The 25,823-nt window shown below is 37.1% G+C and overlaps 1 protein-coding gene across 6 annotated transcripts; it reads left to right on the top strand.

The window, feature by feature from the left end:
- The first annotated feature begins 1,071 nt into the window (after positions 1 to 1,071).
- On the top strand, positions 1,072 to 25,169 carry ipo8 (importin 8). Of its 6 annotated transcripts, none has more exons than XM_079868165.1 (25): positions 1,072 to 1,263; positions 2,963 to 3,044; positions 3,237 to 3,393; positions 4,424 to 4,582; positions 4,992 to 5,148; positions 5,236 to 5,325; positions 5,404 to 5,498; positions 6,121 to 6,205; positions 6,346 to 6,480; positions 6,557 to 6,656; positions 11,692 to 11,768; positions 13,773 to 13,889; positions 13,969 to 14,058; positions 14,546 to 14,711; positions 15,699 to 15,859; positions 15,938 to 16,063; positions 16,831 to 16,897; positions 17,588 to 17,713; positions 17,940 to 18,037; positions 18,141 to 18,236; positions 18,855 to 19,075; positions 20,282 to 20,487; positions 22,065 to 22,286; positions 23,080 to 23,209; positions 24,587 to 25,169. In XM_079868165.1, coding segments are annotated over exons 1-25 (3,048 nt in total). In that variant the 5' UTR covers positions 1,072 to 1,179; the 3' UTR covers positions 24,588 to 25,169. The 6 variants fall into 6 exon arrangements, with proteins under 6 accessions (XP_079724291.1, XP_079724290.1, XP_079724289.1 ...); XM_079868164.1 differs by having other exon boundaries at positions 1,078 to 1,263; positions 16,831 to 16,906; XM_079868163.1 differs by having other exon boundaries at positions 1,083 to 1,263; positions 24,927 to 25,032.
- The last annotated feature ends 654 nt before the right edge of the window (positions 25,170 to 25,823 follow it).

The raw sequence follows: 25,823 nt of genomic DNA, 5'->3' as shown, positions 1-25,823 counted from the left end.
AGCCAAAGGAGACAAATACGTCTGTATATGAAACGCGAATCATACAAAAGCAAAATGCAGAAAAATCAGTTATTTTAAAAATGCCATTTTATTTAAATTTATTACATGGCTGGGCTGAATTCCAATGTAGAATGCGGTCTGTTATTTCTTGATAACAGACCGCTGCGAAGTATAACAGACCGTTGCCATGAAAAACAGCGCGTTGCTATGGACGCGGAACGGACTATTTTCTTTGGCGGAAGCAATACAATCGTTTTTAAATCAATAAACTCCTTTTTAAATCAATATTTCGTGGCAAATGATTTATTTATTTTGTAGGTAGCCATGTAATAAGCGGGATAATGTATAGAGAGGCGGTCGTTATAGCGAATAACAACCTCCGCTTCGCGTCGGGGTCTCGTTCAGCCTGTCGGGCTTGTTATTCGCTATAACGATCCCTTACATAATATATTTGAACATATTTTTATATCTCTATATCCGTCCATTAAACCTTATTATATTGCAAAGATTATTCAGACGATTCAGACCATTTAAACTTATATTTATAAACGCGTGTGTGTGTATGTATATATATATATATATATATATATATATATATATATATATATATATATATATATATACATATACGTCATATATTCATATATGAATATATTTCATTATTCCCCTAATGAAAATTTGTATTGAGTTTGTGTAGAAAAAACGAACATTTAAAATGGCAGAGATTGTGCCACTATTCACAATTTATATATATATATATATATATATATATATATATATATATATATATATATATATATATATATATATATATATATATTGTGAATAGTGAATAGTGGCACAATCTCTCCCATTTTAAATGTTCGTTTTTACTCCAAAAACACAAATTTTCATTTGACATATATTTTATATATTCATATATTTCAGTCATGGTTTAGGTATGAGCATAGACTGTAAAAAAGGGTATGAGTGAGGTCCCTTTCATTTTTCGTGTGATCAGCGGTTGTCATGCCAGCCTCTGCCGTAAACGTTTTGCTTCGGCTTTGTTCTTTGCGACGATGACAGTCGCTTGACGGCAGAGTGGGGCAGGGCTGCCTGTATGATCCGAGACGTCTGATCGTCCGCGCATCTGTCCGATAGTTCAAAGTTTATTCAAATTAATCAATCGAATCGGGCCTAATGGATCCCAATCGAATCATACAGGCTCTGAAGGGCACCATAGACCCGAATCTCAGGCTAGCGGCTGAGAATGAACTCAACCAGGTCAGTGAACCATCTGGAGAAGTTTCTTTGGGAAGCAGAAGCACCAAAAGACCAGAGATGCCTTTAGTGAATATGCGGTTGTAGGGCCTGATTTTAATGCATACGACAGGATAATGTTTAATCTGTCTGATTGAGTCACTATTTATTCTTTGCTGATATTTATCTGATTGATTTTGTATGTATTGGTTTGCAAACTACTTGCAATGCATCGATGGCATCAGTGTGCAACAATAGATAGAGATGCGGTCCTCTTCTGACAACCAGTCCATATGGACTAAATTATAGTGATATTTGTGTCCTGTGCCTTTTTTTTTTTTTTAAAGATCTGATCTGTTTTTATGCAAAAGAGTAGTAGTCCCATAATACCCCTATGAATGATGTGGAATGTGCACTACAGAATTTTAAGTCTGATGTTGTAATGCGATATGACATTTTTTATTGTGTCCTGATTCTGCTGCATGCAAATCACCATTGCTACAGACCACTGATGCAATACTGTGCAATTCACACTCTGAAAGCGCTCTATATAAAGTCAGTTCTCTTCCAGATGAACTTGTATGTGTGTTTGAGAGAGAGCTGATTTTTAAAAAAAGATTCAGTCCAAATAGTTATATTCATTTCATCACATTTGATACCCTAACGATTCTTCATTATATAGCCTTTTTAAAGTCACCATGAAATCAAAATGAACCATTCTTAATTTGCTAAGTTTCTTAAAGTTAAATAATTTATCTGTGCAGATCATTTTTAAATTCATGTGTACTCGTAATCTGAAAACAAAAAAACCTTTCCTTACCTCTTGCAACCATATCTCTTCTCTTCTCTGATGACGTGTTTACTGGCGTGAGGGCGGGACGACCTGTCACTCACATAAGATCGACCAATAGCAAACCAAACAACAGCATTGGCCCAAGAATAGAGCCTTGAGGTCCTCCACAAGAAAGGGATGCTGACAGGGGACACAAAGTCTCCAAGGCAGACAGAAAACTTTTTGTCAGATAGATAGGACCTAAACCACTCCAGAGCAATGCCTTTGATGCCAACACAGAGGTCCAACAGAGAGATCGGGATGTTGTGATCGGTGGTGTCAAATTCAGCTCTGAGGGCTAAAAGCATATAATAAGAGTAAGACTAATAAGAGATCATTAAAAACGTGTTTCTGCACAAGGAAGGGCTTTAAAACCAGACTGAAATTCCTCTAAAGCTCTATGTGATTGCAGCAGACACTGGTGTCAGCTTGCTCAATTTAAAATATGTATTTTGTATAAAATAAAAAAAAATTTCTAGTTCAGTACATTTGCTTTACAGTAAACATAAACTTCAATGTCTTTTTCACTTATTTTTTTAAGCTGCTTTCACTTCAATAATCTGCTAAGTGGCTTCTTCAAAAAGAGACCATCCTTATTCCAAAGAATGAATTACAACCATTGAAGTTCAGATCTATGCTTAAAAAGGGGACAGGTTCGTGATCTTCGCTCTGTGAGCTATTTCAGTGGTTCTGACTTGAATGATTAGATACTGGTAGCATCAATCGTGCATGATAATTTGATGCTAAATTGAGTCGTGACTCTAGAACATCACTGAGAACACCAACACACGAATAAAGATAAATCAGTCAGGATTGCAGATTGATTTTGTTTACGAAAATCAAGCTCGTCAACCTCATGATTTTATATATAATATATTGGTTTGTTTTCAGTCCTACAAGATCATCAACTTCGCCCCAACTCTGCTTCAGATCATTGTGTCGGAGCAGGTGGAGTTTCCCGTGCGACAGGCCGGTAAGAGCTTCTCTTTTCCCATAGTGTTTTGATGCTTTTTGAACCAGAAGAAAATACTGATCAGTCAAGCTGAGTGAGTCTGATTCAGTCAGATCGTACCCAACTGGATGAGTCTGGGATGAGATATTTCCCTTTAGATTTTGTGCATTCTGATTGGATGGAATGGCCAGTGACATCATATTCTTCCTCTAGCTGCCATCTACCTGAAGAACATGGTGAGCCAGTACTGGCAGGACCGAGAGCCCACGCTGGGGGAAGTGGTGTTTCCCTTCAACATCCATGAAAACGACCGTGGACAGATCCGAGAAAACATGGTGGAGGCCATTATTCGCTGTCCAGAGTCCATACGGTGAGTCCGTCGGGCGACTGAGACATTGCTTAAAGGGGTCATATAATGCCATTTTTGTTCAAGCTAATATGATTCTTTAGGGTCTAAATTAAAAGTTTGTAATATACTTTATATTCTCATTAGTATTGTAAGAAAACACTAATTTTACCTGGTCAAAAACAGCTCTGTTTTCAGCACGCCGTTTCAGTGCATGTGTCTTTAAATGATAATGAGCTTTGCTCACCCCGCCCCTCTGTTCTGTGCGTACACCGTTTGAAATAATAACACAATAACCATAACGCGTTGTTCATTATAAACGTGGGATTATGAATTATATTGAGAACGTCATACATAGAAAACATGCTGTAATGTACCCTGAGTGTAAACCTTAGATGCATTCATCTGAAGCGTGCAGCAAGGTTTGCAAATTTGCAAAGATTAATATAAATATTAATATAAAGGTTAATAAAACATTACACTCACTTCTAGAGGTTCAGCAGGAACTCGTTGGTACCGATCCGTTTTTTTCTCGTTTGTAAAGCTGTCTGGTGTGAAATGATTTGCGCAAACATGAAAGCATGGTTGATCGTGGGGAATGCTCCTTGAGGGAATCCCCGCGTCAATCCTTTGGGCATATCCCTTCAAAAACAAAACTCAGCCACTGCGTCTTCAACGGTTCGGATTTAGGAACATCAAAATGACTGCTGTGTTCCTTATTACACCGAAGAGCACAATCACAGACGCCATTCTGCTCATAGACAGCGCTCCAGTGAGGGTATCAACAATGACGTGCGGACTATGATGACAGACAGCTCGCTCACGAGCGAGGGCGGGTCTGTGTTGAAACGCTGCTGTCAATCACCAATCGTGGGAGGGGCGTCGATAGACTGGATAGATTTTTATCATTTTATGATGGTTGTGTACAGGCACTGCCAACACACATTTCAGTACAATCAACTTGTAAAAGTGCATGTACCATTATATGACTCCTTTAAGATTTACAGGCGTTATAACTTGAAACTGGAGATTTTTTGTTGTTGTTGTTTGACAGGGCTCAGCTGACAGTATGTTTGCGTGCCATAATAAAACACGACTTTCCTGGACGGTGGACGGGCGTAGTGGACAAGATTAACCTGTACCTGCAGTCCCAGAACAGCGGGAGCTGGTACGGGAGTTTGCTCGCTCTTTACCAACTCGTCAAAAACTACGAGTGAGTGAACCATACATTTTCTGTGACATGAAACAGAAGTTGTGATAGTCTTTTCTTCCCGTATTGTGACGTATATACGAGTGAAACGACAACAAGGAAAAATGTAGGACGTGAATTGACTGGATGTTTGGATGGTTGTGAAGTTAAAGATTAGGAGGGAATGTTCATTTATTATTTTAATTTGCACAGATAAATCATTTATAATAAATACTGCAATATTCCATAACAAAAAAATAATTGTCAATTTTGATTTCATGGTGAATTTAACGTTGCTTTCCTGGGATTGTCCATTTTCTCATCTCATAATTGTCACCATCCAATCAGATAGATTTCGGTTGAATCAGAGGTTTATGAAAGATTAAATGAACTATGTTTTGAAAGCTGATCATTATGGTTCTGTGGTGGGCAGGTTTAAGAAGGCCGAGGAACGGGACCCCCTGTTGGCTGCGATGCAGATCTTCCTGCCGCGGATCCAGCAGCTCATCACTCAACTTCTGTCTGACGCCACCTTTATCTCCGTTCTCATCCAGAAGCAAATCCTAAAGATTTTCCATGCACTCGTACAGGTGTGTGTGTGGACATTTGTTTAATTTGTTTACCTGATTAGTCCTAATGTGTCATTGCTGAGCCTGTGTGTGTGTGTGTGTCTGCAGTATTCCCTCCCCCTTCAGCTGATCAATAACACAGTCATCACCCACTGGATGGAGATCCTGCGGACAGTTGTGAATCGGGACGTCCCAGCAGTGAGTTTGTGAAACAGTTAAGAGTTAAGATATTATGGGCAGGTATAATATTACAACTCTCTGCTGAATGATTCTCAGGAAACCCTGGAAGCTGACGAGGACGATCGACCCGAACTGATCTGGTGGAAATGCAAGAAATGGGCTCTGCACATCATCACGAGGATGTTTGAGAGGTGATTAAACAAGCTAGACCACAATGTGGTCATTTGTAATAGAAAGAACTATATTGATCCTCTAATAGGAAATTCACTTTTCACAAAGGCGGAGTAAAAACAGAGCAGCACTAAATTATTTATTTTTTTCTTAATAACTTGGGATATTGTATTGTATTATATTATATTTTTTGTATATTAATTGTAAATATTTTTGTATAATTACATTCATTTAATTATTTATCAAAATATCTTGAAATATTATATTATATTTTGATACATTTTATTGTATTATATTATGTTATATTGTTTTTGTTTAATTAATTGCATCAATTTTTTTATCAAAATAATTTTGAATATTATACTATATTATTTTATGTAAATAAAGTATGGATTTTGTATGATTGAATCAGTTAATTCGTTTTTTATCACAATAATTTGGAATATTATATTATGTATCTTTGTATATTAGTTGTTATTTTGTATAATTAATTACATAATTTTTTTATCACAATAACTTGGAATATTATATTACAAACAAATTATGTATTTTATATGATTAATTACATACATTTCTATCACAATAACTTGAATTATATTATATTATGAATTGATTCGTACTGATTTTTATATCTATTTCCAGATATGGGAGTCCAGGAAATGTCACAAAGGAATATGTTGAGTTCGCTGACTTTTTCTTGAAGACTTATGCTGTGGGGATCCAGCAGGTATGAACAGCTTTTGTAGTGTTGACCTTGACACCTTGCACAATTGAGTGCATATTGTTGTGGTACCATGGTACAGTGATGGTATTTTCATGGTACTTCAAACAACATGACGAAACCATAACTGTTGTTTGTGCGTGCAGGTCATGTTAAAAGTGATGGACCAGCACAGACAGAGGCAGTACGTGAGTCCTCGTGTCCTCCAGCAGGCGCTGAGCTACATGACTCAGGGCGTCTCACACTCGCTCACGTGGAGACAGATGAAGCCACACATGCAGGTGGGGAAAGAATGAGGAACTGCATCATAAGACTGATGATAACTTTCATAATATCTTAACATCTGTGTCTCTGCAGACCATAACTCAGGAGGTGGTGTTTCCTCTGATGTGCTATAAAGATGAAGACGAAAGACTATGGCAGGAAGATCCATACGAGTACATCCGCATGAAATTCAGTCAGTGTGCTTAGTTATCATTGTTTTTCTCTTTGGCGCTTTGTAAAGCTTGCTTAATGTGCTTTTTTGGCCATTAAGTTTCCTAAAGATCACGTTATAATTGCACTATTATAATAATTGCATAAATTTGTAATTTATTGATCGAATTTACACTCAAAAATATTTATGCATAATTTTTTTCTTACATTGTCTTAATTTTTAAAAAATAAATAATGTATTGATTTAGTTATTTTTTTATATCTATTTTTATTTTTTAACTAGATTTTTAACCGCATCTAACGTAAAAGTTTGTAAATAATATGTGTGTGTAATATATATATATATATATATATATATATATATATATATATATATATATATACAGTGCTATGCATAAGTTTAGACTCCCATGCTAAAGTTGACTAAAAAGAGGAATAAAAAATCATCTTTTGGAAACTGAACTTAATGCCTTAATTTAAAAAATTAGGAAAAATCCAACCTTTTAGGACACCAATTTTCTTTGTGAATGAATAATGTATCGTAAATAAATAAATGTTCTTCCTTAAAATACAGGGTGCATAAGTTTGGACACCCCTATGTTAAATTCCCATAGAGGCAGGCAGATTTTTATTTTTAAGTATTTGTAAAAAAAAATTTTTTAGGATACTATGCATCCTGATAAAGTTCCCTTGGCCTTTGGAATTAAAATAGCCCCACATCATCACATAGCCTTCACCATACCTAGAGATTGGCATGGTTTTATTTCAGTTAGCCTAATAGCTAGTTTGATTTGCATTGAGAGATGATCTTATGGAAAGTACCCCATGCCAATCTCTAGGTATGGTGAAGGCTATGTGATGATGTGGGGCTATTTTAATTCCATTATGTATTTTAAGTATGTATGTATTTTATGTATGTATTTTAAGGAAGAACATTTATTTATTTACGATACATTATTCATTCACAAAGAAAATTAGTGTCCTTAAAGGTTGGATTTTTCCTAATTTTTTAAATTAAGGCATTAAGTTCAATTTCCAAAAGATGATTTTTTATTCCTCTTTTTAGTCAACTTTAGCATGGGTGTCTAAACTTATGCATAGCACTGTATATATATATATATATATATATATATATATATATATATTTACTGTTCATATACAAACTTTTATGTTAGATGCAATTAATCGCGATTAATCAGTTTGACAACACTAATAAAAAAGTAAAGTTAAATTTATTTATTTATTTATTTATTTTTATATCTTTTTTTATTTTTTAACTAGATTTTTAACCGCATCTAACATAAAAGTTTGTAAATAATATATGTGTGTGTTATATATATTAGGGCTGTCAAACGATTAATCGCATCCAAAATAAAAGTTTGTGTTTACATAATATATGTGTGTGTATGGAGTATAATTATTTTCTATATATAAATACACACACATGCATATATATTTAAAAAAAATGTGTTATTTATATATAAAATATTTATATATAATATAAATTATATATAATATAAATATATATACACAGTATATACATGCAAATATTTCTTAAATATATACATGCATGTGTGTGTGTATTTATATATAGAAAATAATTATACACCGTACACACACATATATTATGTAAAAACAAACTTTTATTTTGGATGCGATTAATCGCGATTAATCGTTTGACAGCCCTAAAATATATATATATATATATATATATATATATATATATATATATATATATATATACACACTCACACACACATACTGTTTATATACATACTTTTATGTTAGATGCAATTAATCGCGATTAATCAAATTGACAACACTAATAAAAAAGTAAATTTTACTTTATTAAATGTATTTATTTTAGAGGTGGGCATAGATTAATTTTTTTAATCTAGATTAATCTAGATTAATTTTGAAATTAATCTAGATTAATCTAGATTAAAATGGCTCATTTGAATTCTGCCGAAGGCATTCAGAATATGTGTGCTACCCAAATAATGACTATAAAAGTAAGTCTTTGAGAACGGGTTTCTCAAGCCAGGTGGCGCATTAGACCAGGGGCTCATCTCCTGTTTCCAAAATGCATCACAAACTGCTTGAGAAAGCTGTTCTACTCATAGACTGTAAAAGGTTACTACTGTACTGTTACCGTACGTAGGCAACATTAGGTAGGCCTATGTTATTATCAACTACTATAGGCTATCAATTAGGGATGGGCGATATGGCCTAAAATCCATATTGTGATATACATTCCAGCCTCTTGCGATAACGATATTATAATAAAACCATTTCAGAACAGGTTACACAGACCCTGCTAAACAACTGCTAAATTTTTTTTTTTTTTTTTTTTTGAAAGGGTGTATGTAGTTTTGAGAACATATATTGTGCAAAACTGTAAGTATACAACATAATTTTGCAGATAAATAAAATTTAAGTACACTAGCTGCAGAGACTTTTAGGTCTAATGTTTATTATGGCTTGGAGCTTATGAAACCCCAAATTTAAAATGAGAATATTGTCTAACTGATGTCTTTTCAGTTAAAAAGAAACACAACAACGACTCTTAAAATCGGGCGCTTTTAATAAAAAGAGATTATGTGCTACACCACTCACTAAGATATATTGGGAATAATACGCGCGCGCTGGTATTAAGTGATATGTTTCGTTTTGAATTTGAGGTGGTAGAACGGATTAGTCGTGTGTTTACTTACCGAACTGTTACACCACACAGTCTACGTCGGACGGCTTAAATCCGAACCAAGTCCAAATAATGGATGTTGCACCCTGGTTGCACCGATCTTTTACACCAGCTTTCACTTTCAGCCGTGTTTACTTAAGATGACGACGAATATGATGCGTTGCAGCCGGGTGTTCCTCGCGGCCGCGGGTAGATTGCGTCATCATAGCTTGTGTAGTATAGAGCCACCTCCCAACCCAACTTGGAGAATAGATTAACGGCGATATTTTTTTTATCGCGCGATAAGAGTCTCGCGTTAACGCAGCGCGTTAACGCCGATAACGGCCCACCACTAATTTATTTATTTATTTATTTTCCACTCTCAGGGTTCGTACGTTTTGAAAAAACCTGGAAAAGTTATGGAATTTGAAAAATGCAAATTCCAGGCCTGGAAAGGTTTTGGAAAAATAAAAAGACCCAGAAAGTTTTGGAAAAGTCATGGATTTTTTTTTTTTTTTAACACAGCATAATATGTGATTAATACAAAAACTGTTTAATAAAAAAAATATTTCGCGTTGTCTTAACGTCCTTATTTCGGGCGGCATAACGTTCAGTTCACTTCCGATTCACTTGTTGCGATGTTGCTGAGGCGAAGTCGGTGCTGACAGAAATTTAATTGAAATGGCAGGAAAGTGGCACGAGCATGCTAAAGTTTTGCAAGCACCGGTGGGTCGAGAATGTAGCGGAAAGAGGATTGCTGCTCTGGCCGCATGTGAAACGATACGCAGAATATTAGCCTACGTCTGTCTCCTGCACGCGAGAGGAGAGAAGAAAATGAGTAAAAGTCAGTTCAATTGTGAGTTCATTCTATATGTTCTTAGGAGTGTGTGCGATGTTGTCTATGAACTATGATGATATTGTAATCATTGTTTTAACTATGTACGAGGCACTGCGAGTGCGAGCTGACATCGCGTTTGTCTCTCATGCTTGCTTTCACTGCGTGATGTGTCAGTGCAGTTATGCCCCCAAATGAGTTTTTGTCTTATATTTATATCATATTATGTTGTTATATTAGAATATCACATGAGCAAGAGTGCCGTTTTCCTTTGCACAATTGCAAATGTGCTATTTATTTTATACAACAGTTAAATTAACAATAAAGTTAACATTGCGAGTTACTTTTTGGACACAATATTGTCAATTTTCACTTTATATCGCCGACGAGAATTTCATAATAAAGTTGTAGTCCAACAGACATCGATTATTTATTTATTTATTTAATGAAATCCGCGTTTTGAATGAATCATTTTAACGATTCAATGAACAATCACTTGTTTTTCTGAATGAATCAGCCGTTTGAACGAATCGGTTGAATAAATGACTCCAATAACTCGCTTATTAAGACAGTGACTTGCCGCCACCTACTGGTGGTTTTAGTTTAATGTTTAAAGTATCCTTTAATTAAAAAGTTAAAATTATAAATCATTTAAATATTGAATAGCTTTATTTATGCAATTGTAAATGAAGTATAAATATAGTAGGCTAATGCCAGTTTTGATGCCACTTCTGTGTCACCTCTGCACTGCAAGGATGGATTTTAATTCAATGATTTAATTTGACATTCGTACTGTGTTATTCTAATATAATTTAATTTGAATGTTAGAATTTGGCAAAATTCTATGAATGTGGCAAATTTTGCCCCTTAATAAAAATGTTGATTTCGGTCACTGCTGTGAACTGACCACTGCATAGAATATAAAAAATATGAATATCTTCGTGAGTCTGCTGTCAACAACAGGCCTAAACCGGCCAGGATACCAGTACAAAAACACAATCAGTAAAATATCATCTAATTATTATCAAGAAAAATTTTGAAAATATCGAGACATATTTTTGTCAATATTGCGCACCCCTAATGTACGGTATTAATTTTGAGGGTAAATTTTAACACAAATTTTTATTCTTATAATGTCGACTGACATTTTCAGGAATACATAGGCGTCATGGAAATGTGCCAAAAAGTCTTGGAAAAGTCATGGAAAAGTCATGGAAAAGTATTGGTTAAAATGTGTATGAACCCTGACTCTGTTTTACTTCTTGCATTTACAATGTTTAATCTAATTGACTACAATTACTGCTTGGTTGATTATGGTTCTTCTGATATGTCTTGAGCCTAAAGGCTGAAAAATATTGATATATATATATATTGTCAGCTATATCCACAGGCCTACTTGCCAACAGAGACTAATTTCCTCTGTCAGTGAATTTAGGAAAGGATCCTGTTGCTTTTGATTGTGTTATGAAAGTATTCACTGATCTGTGGTTCCTTGTGTGTGTGTGTGTGTGCGTGTGTGTGTGTGTGTGTGTGCTGCTGTAGATGTGTATGACGATCATGTGTCCCCTGCCACGGCTGCTCAGACTCTATTGTGTACCGCAGCCAGGAAGAGGAAGGAGGTGAGTCCACCCTCAGACCGCTCTTTAACTCCAGAGCTGGTGTTTACATTCACATTCCAAAGAAACACTCCGAACGTCCAAGAAAAACATGAAATAGGAGGAGTGAAATAACCTCAAATGTTTCATTACAAATGTTGTTTTCTGCTGAGGTCACACATTCACATGTGATTTTGGAAGTTAACTCAACATTGTTATGTGGTCTGAGATTAGAAAATGGTGCTGAAGCCCCCTAAATGGGTTCAATCAGTGCCTGTGGGTTTGTACTCTTAAGGCCCTGATATACTCACGGCAAAATTCTTGGGTGAAAAAAAATATGCGAGCAGCGGCACACTGTTAGCGAACACACTGCTGAGAGTGGCGTTTAGATGTATATATAAATATTAGGGCTGTCAAAAGATTAATCGCGATTAATCGCTTCCAAAATAAAAGTTTGTGTTTACATAATATATGTGTGTGTACTGTGTATAATTATTTTGTATATATAAATACACACACATGCATGTATAGATTTAAGAAATATTTGCATACATATACTGTATATATATTTATATAGTTTATATTATATATAAATATATTTTTTATATATATATAAATAACACATTTTTCTTAAATATATACATGCATGTGTGTGTATTTATATATACAAATTTATTTACACTCAGTACACACACATATATTATTAAAAACAAACTTTTATTTTGGATGCGATTAATCGCGATTAATCTTTTGACAGCCCTAATATATATGTGATGCGCACTTTTCTCTCCAATAACAAAATAAGCACTCAACAAAAATAACAGATGTGAGAAAACCGCAGTTAAGAAAGCATCTAACTGTAGCGATGTGGATGTTTGCACAGTTCAGCACTCCAGTCAAGACACATCACGTTTATTTAAAGGACAAGTTCGGTATTTTACACTTAAAGCCCTGTTTACAGATCGTTTCTGATGAAATAGAACGGTTAAGATTAAAATGTGGACACATGCTGCTGTTCCGAGAATTTTAGGTTTATTTCGCTTTCCCCCCCACTTACACAATGGCAGCCTATGGGCACTGGAACAATCCTTCATAAAACGCATTAAACTTTCGATTACAAAGACGTGAAACTCACCGAGTGGTCAGGGGTGTTCACTGATATGCTCACACAAAAATCACTGCAAAATATGCTTTCCAACAGGTGTTTTACCATTCGTTGTAAAACTGTGGACCTATTTTTCCAAACGTCTCACACCCGTAGATTCTTCCGTTGAGAGCTTGAATAATAAACACTCCAGCCCAGTTGGTGGCGATAATGCACCTTTGCCAATTGCAAGCAAACCGCTGGCATTTAATTGAATACACAGAAGAAGCAGAAGAAGAAGCGGCGGAGTAATACCGTACTGCACACAGCCCATCCAATTCAAGTCAATGGAGTTGGACAAAAACTACGATAAAACCTGTTGGAAAGCATCTTTTGCAGCGATTTTTGTGTGAGCATATCAGTGAACACCCCTGACCACTCGGTGAGTTTCATGTCTTTGTAATCGAAAGTTTAATGCGTTTTAGGAAGGATTGTTCCAGTGCCCATAGGCTGCCATTCTGTAGGTGGGGGGGAGAAGCGAAATAAACCTAAAATTCTCGGGACAGCAGCATGTGTCCACATTTTTATCTCAACCGTTCTATTTCATCAGAAACGATCTGTAAACAGGGCTTTAAGTGTAAAATACCGAACTTGTCCTTTAAATCACTTTATACAATAGATTGCTTGAAATCAAGCAGCTTTACAGTACTAAACCTGAAAAAAACATTGTCAGTGTTTCTTTCAAATAGAATTACAACTTCAGTTTCTATTATAAAGCAGCTCTCCAGTGTGTTCATTGCTGCGTCCCAATTCGCATACTATCCATCCTAAATAGCATTTGAAATTAGAATTAGTGTCCCAAATCGTAGGATGTTGAAATTAGTTCGTTCTTCAATTCCACTTGAAGTATATCAGGGTCTTTAACCTATCAGTGTCCTTCTCAGGTCTTGCCCCAAATGATGGAGTTCTGCCATCACATCCTCATGGATCCCAACGCTGACCCCCGCAAGAAGGATGGGGCGCTGCATGTGATCGGCACTTTGGCTCAACCCTTGCTAAAGGTTAGATTTAATCAGCAAGAACTGCTGTGTGATCCCAGTTTCATTACAAGCTTCTCTACAAGTCCTTCTCTTTCTTCAGAAGCGGGTGTACAGGGACCAGATGGAGCTCATGTTACAAAACTATGTGTTTCCTCTGCTCAACTCTAATCTAGGCTACTTGAGGGCCCGGGTGAGTGTTCACCGTCAGCCTTTTAACTTGAGCTTTACATTTTTCTTTCAATTTAATGTCTTTTTAATTAAAATTTAGAGATGCAAGTCATGGCATTATTCTAACAAACTATAAAACCCTCTCAGAGAAGTTGTGTCTCTGAAGTCATCCTTTTAAAGTGCCGCCGCTACAGCCGTCAAAGCGCCGCTCCTCAACTATAAATTGCAAGACAATTACTGTCAAACTTCAAATCGCCTCCTGTCAGAATTGTTCCTGTTATTATGTGTAATTGGTACTGCAAGTCTCTTTTTTTTTTTAGGACTATAATAGTTATGTTTAATTGCCTTTTATTTGTCTGTGCTCATAGTCCATATAAACCATCTGAGTGGTTTCTGGTGGACATGACCAACTAGTCTCTCAAACAACCCATGACTAATTTAATTTAAAAATACATTTTGCTCATTTCCATGGAGATGTAATTGTGGTGTGTGTGGCGGTCTCTGTGCAGTCGTGCTGGGTGCTGCACACGTTCAGTCCTCTGAAGTTCCACAACGAGCTGGTCCTGAGGAACGCTGTGGAGCTGGTCAAGCAGAACCTGCTGGAGGACAAGGAGATGCCTGTCAAAGTGGAGGCAGCCATCGCACTGCAGACGCTGGTCAGGAACCAGGAACAAGGTTTGATCTCACACACACACACACACACACACACACACACACACACACACACACACACACACTTGCACTCACACTCTCTTACACACACACACACACACACACACACACACATTCACGCTCACACACACACACACACACACACACACACACTCACACTCATTTGCACAAACACACACTCACACACACAAACACACACATATTTATGCTCACTCACTCACACACATACACACACACACACACACTCTCACTCTCTCACACACACACACACACACACACACATTCACGCTCACTCACATACACACACACACTCTCACACACACTCGCATTCTCACACACACACACACACACTCGCATTCACACTCAGTTGCACTCGCATTCACACTCAGTTGCACTCACACACACAAACACACACACACATTCACTCACTCACTCACTCACACACAAACACACACACATTCACGCTCACTCACACACGCACACACACTCACTCGCTCACTCACACACACACACACACACACACACACTCTCTCAATCACTCTCTCACACACACACACACACACACACTCGCATTCACTTGCGCACAGACACACACACACACACACATTCATTCACTCACTCACTCACTTACAGACACACACACATTCACGCTCACTCACACACACACACACACACACACACACTCACACACAACCACCCACACACACACACACACACTCACAAACACACATATTACACATTCTCACACACACACAGTGGGCGGAATAGAAAAGTTCTGCAAGACAAACTTTAAATGTGTTTGACAAAGCCTTGATTGAAAGTTTAAATTTGTATCAAAATGCAGAGCACTTAAGCACTTAATATGCATCAAATTAATTTAGCTCTCTGTAATCGGTTTAAGAGAGAAGTGGAATAAACCAATTCAGTGAAAGGCTGCCCTGCACCTCCAGTACTTCCAGAACTCCTCCTTCTTTCTGCCTGTTTTTCCAGCTAAGGTTTACATCCGGCCCTTCATCAGGCCTGTGATGCAGGAGCTGCTGCACATCATCAAAGAAACCGAGAACGACGACCTCACCGGTGTCATTCAGAAGATGATCTGTGAATACAGTGAGGAAGTGGCCGTCATCGCTGTGGACATGACGCAGAACCTGGTACTGCACTCGTCTTTTTCTCGCTTTGTCGTTGGTTCAAACGTACAGCTTCATCCTAAAATAGGTTCTTGTGCACAGGCTGAGATCTTCAGCAGAATTCTGCAGAGTGAAGAATACGAGGAAAGTGAAGATAAGACCGTGATGGCCCTCGGCATCCTCAGCACCATAGACACCATCCTCACAGTCATGGGCGACCGAAAAGAGGTTTGGACACATGCTTGAGGCTAGAGCTGCACGATTCAGGATACTTTGAGAATCACAATGTATCCAATGTATTTTCGTTTCAAACAGAGATCGTGATTCTCCTACAATTCTGAACAGACAAGTAAACAAAATATCTTTACTAGAGGTTCTGACAAAATGTTAAATGCTGCAGTCTATTTAAAATGTGTAATTAATCTGAATTAATTAAACAGAATGAACGATTCAGTGACTCTCATAAATACTTGTTTCATTACTGGATGAACAGAGTGAATGAATGATTCAATGACAAATTTATGAACGAGATCACGTGGGTGTTGGAATCGCGATCGCAATCTTTTAACGATTAACCGCGCAGCTCTATTTGAGTTTCAGTACGTTTTTAAAAATACTTTTATTCAGTAAAGATGCATTAAATTTATCAAAAGTGACATTAAAGACTTGTTACAATATATTTCTATTTCAATTAAATGCTGTTCATTTGTACTTTCTGTTCATCAAAGAATCCTGCGGTTTCCACAAAATATGAATTAGCACAAATGTTTTTAACATTGATAATTATAATAATAAGTGTTTCTTGAGCTGCATATTAGAATGATTTCTGAAGGATCATGTGACACAGAAGACTGGAGTAATGATGATTTGTTCGCAAATTGGCATGATCTGAATGATCATGTTTGGGTGAACTGTCTCTTTAAATTGCATCAAGATTTGATTGAACAGGTTCATATATTTCCCCTTTTCTTTATCTCTCTCTCTTTCTGTCTTAGATAAGTCAACAGCTGGAGGGAATATGCCTGCAGGTGATTGGTCTCGTCCTCCAGAAACCCATCATAGGTATGGCAGGTGTGTGTGTGTGAGACACTATTTTCTAGTTCAAACTAATTTTTCATACATTTGAAAAAGAGCCAAAGCACAACCAAAACAATGTTCTTCTGCAAAATGCGTGCAGTTTTGTTTTTTAACCACTAGAGGGCCAAAAGTTACATACTGTACCTTTAAGGCAGGGTTTCTCAAACTCTGTCCTGGAGGGCCACTGTCCTGCACAGTTTAGCTCCATCCCTGATCAAACACACCTGAGCAAGCTAATCAATGTCTTCAGGATCACTAGAAAGGTGTGTTTGATCAGGGTTGGAGCTAAACTGTACAGGACAGTGGCCCTCCAGGACAGAGTTTGAGAAACCCTGCTTTAAGGTGTTCACTTCACACCGACAGTGAATGGCAGTGACAAAGCAACCCAAAGTTGAGAGTTGGTCGAAAATTTGAACTTTGTGCAAATTGAACTTTATGCGAATATAATAGTGATGAGAAAACAGTGGGGATACAGTTAGATGCATGTCAAACTTCCGCAGTGTATTCGCTGTCAGTGTGAACGCACCTTACAAAAACATATTACAACATTTGACCACATGATGGAGCTCTGATTTTTAATGATGTTATATATACTATATATATTTTTTAACCGTTCTCAAAACTTCCTGTCTCTGTTTCAGGAGCGATCAGTCACATTCCCTCTGTCTTTTTCAGAGTTTTATGAGGAGATCTTGTCGCTGGCGTTTGGACTCACCTGTTATTCCGTCTCCCCCCAGATGTGGCAGCTGTTGGGGGTCCTGTACGACGTCTTCCAGCACGACTGCTTTGACTACTTCACAGGTCTCAGACACGCATGTAGCTCAGATAGCGCATAAAACGCAGCTGAAAGCCAAGCCCAGACTTGATCTCTCCGCTCCACCTTAAACTATAACTCATGTCATGATTGAACTAGGTTGAAAGAGTCATTAAGTTGATTGATGTGCGTATTTACTTGAGTCGTTTGAAAATGATTGTGGTGATATTGAGTGCTCGCTTAATGATGTGATATATTACCCTGTTGATGCAGATATGATGCCCCTCTTGCACAATTATGTTACCGTGGACACGAATACGCTGCTGTCAGACCCCAAGTACCTGGAGGTCATTTACACCATGTGCAAAAAGGTCTTAACATGCATTTCCTCGATTTAATTCTTCCATTTCAAGTTTATTTAATTCTTACATAAGCATTTGAAAATTTTACCTTTTTGACCTTTCATCCCCTCAGGTCCTAACTAGTGATTCTGGAGAGGACCCAGAATGCCATGCTGCCAAACTTCTTGAGGTCATTATATTACAGTGCCGTGGACGTGGCATTGACCAGGTCAGTCATGTTTGTGGGTTGACAGACATGCATTTTTTGTGTGTTTTTTGTCATATTATGTTAGTTTAGTGTGTTATTTTAGTATTATTTATATACCAATATATGTGCTTGGTATGTTTTTCATCTTCAAACCAAACTTGGGTCTCCAGCCAACAACGTTTAAATCCCGTCTGGCTTGCGCTCTTCCTGTAATGTTTACGCATTAGTTCGGTAGGTGGAGAGTAGACGCTCTTTTGCGACTGTTTGAACACATTCGACCACACGAGCGTTAACACTACAAAAGCAATTCAGTCGAATGCTGTAAGTGGTCGAAAGTTTGACACTTTGATCCGATCGACCAAAATGCATCTTAATACCAGGTGTAAACAAGACCAGAATAACTTCCTCTCCCTTTCGCATCAATATCTCTTCTCTGATGACATTTACTCACATGACATCACAGAAAAAGCAAACCACAACCATCTAATCAATGACTAATGTACATAAGCAAGTCTCAGCCTTTTTTTTTTCTTCAAGAAGCTGTTTCACTCGGATATGTCACAACAGGGAATGAAAGACTATCGCAGCTTCTGTTTCATGCCGACTTTAATGTGTCGTCACATTTTGTGTGTATTTTAGTGCATCCCTCTGTTCGTGGAGGCCGTGTTGGAACGGTTAACGCGCGGTGTGAAGTCCAGCGAGCTGCGCACCATGTGTCTGCAGGTGGTAATCGCAGCTCTGTACTACAACCCAACCCTGCTGATGCACACACTAGAGAACATCCGCTTCCCACACAGCCCGGAGCCAATCACAGCACAGTTCATCAACCAATGGATGAACGACACAGAGTTCTTCGTAGGGTGAGGCCGTTTGCCTTTCGTTTAGTTCAGAAGGTCACATGCACTTTATTAACAGAGATTGATTTAGATGAAATACCTTTTTCTGTATATGTGGCGGCTGTTCCTACTGATTTTTTTAATTCCTGTTAAATTCTGGAATTTGAATTGAGGTAGTAAACTGAATTTGAATCTTGAAGTTCATATAAATGTATGTGATCTAGCTTTAAATAATAAATGCTGTCGTTTTTCAGTATGAATAACTCATTAACATGTTGTCATGCATTCATTATAAGGAGTATTTCCAGAAACATTCGAATTCAGATTACAATTCAGTTCTAATTCACAGATTTTGACATTTTCAGTTTCCCAGTTCTGGTTTATGAGTATCATTATCATCTTTTTAGGCCCCGTTTACACGAGAACGCTCGCGGGTGAAAACGTAAAAATATTTTTATCAGATGTGCCTTTCGTTTAGACGGCGATGCCGTTTTTGGGGCTTAAAAACGCAAAAAAGTGAAACCACTCTTCAGAGTGGAAATCTTAAAAACACTCCACCGTCGCGTTCCCGTCTAAAGGGTAAAAACGCAAAAGTATGCTAGACAGTGAAGGCACCGATCACCGGTCCATTGCCACCTAGCCGCCTGGAGTGCATACTACATCGAATTTCACACACTTTTGCGTCACCATATGCACGCAGATTTCCCCCCCAAAACGCTCGTCTAAACGCAGAATAAAAAAGTGATCACGTAACGCCACTTTTGCGTTTTCTCTTCAGATCGTTTCCATGTAAACATAGCCTTAGTTCTCTTAGAAATCTTCAATCATCAACCCTTAAAGGGATAGTTCACCCAAAAATTCAAATTTACTCACCCTCAAGTTGTTCCAAACCCGTATGAATTTCTTTATTCTGGTGAACACAAAAGAAGATATTTTGAAGAATGGGGGTAATTGGTCCCCATTGACTTCCATAGTATTTTTTTTTTCCTGCTGTGGAAGTCAGTGGTGCCTATCAACCTACATTCTTCAAATGATCTTCTTTTGTGTTCAACAGAATAAAGAAATTCATACGGGTTTGGAACAACTTGAGGGTGAGTAAATGATGACAGAATTTTCATTTTTTGGGTGAACTATCCCTTTAAAATTTGATTGAATTACATTTATCCTATTTTATCAAATGACGTATTTAATGTTTATAAATATATGATTGCTTGTTGTTGTCATCCACAGACTACATGACCGTAAGATGTGCATCATTGGTCTCAGTGTTCTGATGGAGCTGCCCAGCCGCCCTGCGGTCCTGGAGGAAGTAGCGGGTCAGATCGCCCCGTCCATCCTCCTCCTCTTCCTGGGTTTAAAGCACATTTACGCCTCCCGAGTGCTCAACAAACCAGAGCAGCTCACCAGAGCTCAAGGCTCAGAGGAGGAGGAGAATGGTGAGATTGTGTGTGACATGTTATGGGAGAGATGTTCTTAAAGGGATAGTTCACCCAAAAATAAAAATTCTGCCATAAGTAACTAACCCTTATGTAAAATGCACACAAATGAAGATCTTTTTAATGAAATCCAATACAAAATATGAATCGTTTTATTTCGTGAACAAACTCCACTGGAGTCACATGGATAACTTTAAATATGTCTTTTCTTCCTTTCTGGGGCTTGAAAGTGGTAGTTGCATAGGCAGCGGAGGGACAGAAATCTCTCAGATTTCATTAAAAAGATCTTCATTTTGTGTTCCCCAAGATGAATGAAAGACTAATGGGTTTGGAACGACATCAGGATGAGTAATTGATGACAGAATTTTAATTTTTAGGTGAACTAACCCTTTAAGCATTTCGCTTTCAAATGTTTTAGCGCCTGTATCTTGAAGACTTCTATATGCAAATTACCTCATTTACATATAGAGCCCTTAAAGGTACCATAGCAATTATTTTAATTCTAAGGGTCACGTGGAAAATTGTCTTTTGAAAAGCTTGACTGGTGCAATAAATGACTTAAAACAAAGTGTATAAATTGGCCACTTTAACAGAAGATCACAGCAAATAGAATGTAATTAAGACCTCTCAAGTTTGTTGTTGCTTTTGGTGGTCTGTATGGTTCTGTTCATCTCACAGTTTCATCAAGTCCAATCTCACTTCACCTCAGGTAAACTTAATCCCTGCGCAGGAAGTACTATTTCTGGCATATATAGCTTCAGGTTGGTCTTTAGTCATCAGGCTTTACGGACGACTGAGAACTGATTGCATCTCTCTAACAGGGCCCCGGGGACATGGGAAATGGAGGAACGACTGCGTGTTAGTTTAACATGATTCTGAACCACTTGACTCAAATGAATTAAATTGATCGTCACGACGCTACACCACTGACCTGAATTCTGACAGCATCATACTGTTGGAGTTATGGATTTATTGATACTATGATTCTGGTTCCTGTGAGACAGACATCAGCTGCATGCCAGTTTGCATACTTCTAGTGCACTCTTAATGTTTGTACTTAGTTTGTGTTAGAGAGACCAATGAACTATGCTATGCAGTATTATATTTAAGCATAAATTTAGTGAGAAGTTTGTTTAAATCGGGAAAAATTAACTTAATTCAAGAGATATTCCCTGAAAATAATGTGGTTTTGCTTATTAATATATATACAATATGATTATATTTTTATTGGAAAACATGGGAAAAATTGTGATTAACACCATTGTTTTTTTTTTTTTACAGTTTTCATTTTGATTTGTGACACACTAATAATCCTAATTTTGCATAATGTGTACTTCGGATAATATGCAAATTTGCATGCAGCGCTTGTTCAATTGTAAGCTATGTAAATCTCTTAGATCTTATACAATGAGCTTTTTTGGCTTCACACTTGCGGGACCGGTAGATTCATACTCTGGAAATCTCTATATTTAGAAGTGACCTTTACTTCAACAAGATCCAGACTTCATCACCAAACCCCTCCTGTTTGCTGCACTGAAATCTGATTTTGGAAATTCGTCATAATGTCTGTTTTCCAGAGGAGATTCCTAGCGATGAGGATGAGGTCGGAGAGAAAGGGGTGGCCCTGCAGTCGTCCGGCGCTCCCACTGGGAATGACAATGAAGATGAAGATGATGAGGACGATGATGAATACTGGGATGATGATGCTCTTGAGGGGACCCCATTAGAGGAGTACAGTACACCGCTGGACTACGACAACGGAGAGGACGAATATCAGTTCTTCACCGCCTCCCTGCTCCGTATGCACATTTTTCTATTCCATAATATACCACAGACATGTACATTTACATAATACATTTATAATATATAAGATATGTCACACTACGCCATATTTGCATAGGGCAGCCACACCCACAGTGAAATCTCATTTGTCCAAAATGCTACTCCATATTGATCAATAATAAATAAATGGGTAGTCGAATTCATTTTTAATTATTAATTTTTTTGCTTCCACTAGTTTATTTGAAATAGTTTTTAAAAATACAGTTTCATAATTTACTATTAAATAAATAATTAATTAATAATTAAAGATTTGGCATAGCATGTCAACTCCCTAAATATGAATTGTTACTGTGATTTTTTTTTTTTTTTTTTTTCATTTTTTCTTAATATTGATTCAAATCTCTCTCTCTCTCTCTCTCTCTCTCTCTCTCTCTCTCTCTATATATATATATATATATAAATTTTGCTTACTACACTGGTTCATTTGAGACGGTCCTGTGGTGTGGCAAATTCAGTTTTTAAAATTAATAATATTCCATGTGTTTTCTTAATTAAGTCACTTAATTAAATCATTAAAATTGCATGTATAATAATTAAAAAATAATTTATTTATAATTTATTTATTATTTAATAAATTATTTAAAGTCAGCATATAGCATGATGCAAAGCATTTTTTTCTTAGCAAAATCTCTCTCTTTTTTATTATGTTGGCTTTATTTATTTATTTATTTCTATTTTTATATCAAAATCAATTCTGGAACTATTGTCCACAAGTGTAACCCCAATCATTGGAAACATTTCCTGTTGCAGGTGTTCAGAGTTCAGATGCAGGCTGGTATCAGTCCCTCACGTCTCCACTGAGCGAAGACCAGAGGAAACAGCTGCAGGAGATCTACAGCCTAGCCCAACAGAGGAGGAGCGCAGGAGTCAAGGGACTGTGGTAAGTGTGTGTGTGTGTGTGTGTGTGTGTGTGTGTGTGTGTGTGTGTGACCTTTTCAAAGACCTGGATCAGCGTTGACTGCACTGAGACTCCACAGGAAGCACGGCTTCTCTTGAAATATCCTCAACAACGTGGCATTGGCTTATTTATTTTGTACATACTCAGTTTTTTTTTATTTACAACCACATTCAGTTACAGGTATGGCTCTCGGAATCCTCCGTTCACACACAACTTACAGTGTAGCGTCTTGAACACACACTGCTGTATGAATGTGCATCGGTAATCGAGCTTGTGTTCTCTTATTAGTGACCAAAGTAATATCAAAGATGGCGACGTCCATAAAACTGCAAATTCTCATCACTTTCGACACGACCAGAGTCCATTCGAGCCGCGAGTTCATCTGATAAATCTTCATTAACCGACAGCAGCTTTTATATCTGGGTGGAGAGCGGCGCATTTGAGTCAACAGCTCTGGTAGAGAACAGTGACTGGATCTAAAACCTTCAGATAACACACGGCTCATATCTCCACCGCTGTAACCGAAACCACACATGAAAACACACAGTAGACACACGTGACGTTTGTGCAGCGCAGACACTGTATGAGTAACAGACAACTAGTTGTCCAGTCCGGTTCTGTTCACACATCAATGGTGCGTTTGCGAGTCCTGAAAACGTACAGGTATGAGTTTCGTTATAGACTGTGGTTAACACTCCTGTAAATAACTAAACTGTGTGTGAATGTAACAATATTAAGAACTCAAATACAGGACTGACAACCGTATTCTGTTGCTGTGTGAACAAAATCTGTACAAAATACCCTTCAAAATTTTAGGGTTGATACAATGTTTTTTTTTAGAAAAGTCTTTTATGCTCACCAAGGCTGTATTTATTTGAGCAAAAATACAGTAACAGCTGTAATGTTGTGAAATATTAGTAAAATTTAAAAGAACTGCCCAACCACATAATCCAGAAATCATTCTAACATGCTGATTTGCTGCTAAAGAAACATATCTTATTGTTATCAATGTTGAAAACAATTGTGCTGCTTAATATTCTTAATAAAGTTCAAAAGCACAGCATTTATTTGAAATAGAAATATTATTGACATCATCCAGCACCACTGCATGAGGAAAGTCATGCTTCTATACATGATTTATAGAGCTCTCAAATTGGCGGGATAATAATTGGAATGAGATGTACATGAATGACAGGGTTTGAAATTAAAAACGGCACCATTAAGAGAGTGCTTGGAGACACCGATGAAGTATTGAAAGCCATAATTCGTAAGCACATTTACATTACATTATTTATCCGTCTGAAGACTGCTGTTGTTAGTTCAAACTATTGAAATAATTCAAGATTTCTCTCCCCATAGAAATGTTCCAGTTGTTCCGAGGCAGTTCAGAGAGACCTGACACTTTGGATTTGAATCTGTCAAGAGTTTGGACAACGAAAAACAACCTGAACTTTGGATACTAGAGACGTCTCGGTCAGGATGGGTGGGATTATTAACCCAGGACCCAAAGCAAGCTCTTCAGATCCAAGACTCATAACAGGAACACTGAGACTGATCTTTAAAACTGGTCAGAGCGGCCTCAATGAAGTTGAAGAGGTTACTCTGGGTCACCCTTTCCCTGAAGCCGTGTGTGCGAGTGTACGTGTGTGTGTGTGTGTGTGTGTGTGTAATTGAATGTTATATTTTCTGTTTCTCTCAGTCTCTCCTCCATTTGACCAAGACAGTGAGGTGAGACATGTCAAGACAAGCCAGAGTTGCCGTGTTGGTCAGTGCCTTCAGAGATGCATTGGCATATTTCTGCCCAAACAGATGAAATGTGCACTGGCTAGATGTCCGAAGGGTGATGTTTATAGTTGTCATATGTTTGTATGTTTCAGAGTTTGTTTTTGTAACAGTCCGTTTTCAGATTTAACTTAAATCATAAAAGTTAATATAACACTAATCATTTGCAGGTTTTTTTTTTTTTTTTTTGGTATTACTATGAAGACATGTGATTAATCTGATCTATTTGTGATATATTTTCTGAGCCGGATCATATTTCACCCCAAAATCAAATTTAAAAATATATATATATTTTACATTTTATTTTTTTAAGAAAATTGAGCTAATTTTAGTACCTTTTAGGATTTTTTGCATTGTGACATTTTCTTGCCAATTAACTACAAATGCAAATTAAATTTCCCTAGTGTTAGGACATGTTTATTTATGTATAAAATAGAAAACTATATATATATATATATATATATATATATATATATATATATATATATATATATATATATATATATATATATATATATATATATATATATATATATATATGTACTTCAGATCCTATGAATATTATGCCCTTTACAACAAGTAATATCATTTATTGTGTGCTTTTTTTCATTGCTACTGCTATTGACAGTTGGTGGAGAGGATTAAAATGTGCTTAATTGTCATGAAAATAATTCCACAATGCAAAACAGCACCGTCAGCAGTCAGTTTTGCTGTTCAATCTGGTTGCGGGAGCCACCAGATATATTTAAACAGCCCTCCATGATGGGTAATTTTAACATTTCTTGCATTTAGTCATGTTTAGCCAGATGTTCAC

Source organism: Squalius cephalus (genome assembly GCF_949319135.1).
Source record: "Squalius cephalus genome assembly, chromosome: 4".
Lineage (NCBI taxonomy): Eukaryota > Metazoa > Chordata > Actinopteri > Cypriniformes > Leuciscidae > Squalius > Squalius cephalus.
Note: the sequence above shows the minus strand (reverse complement) of the source record. Positions and strands in the feature narration are given on the sequence as shown.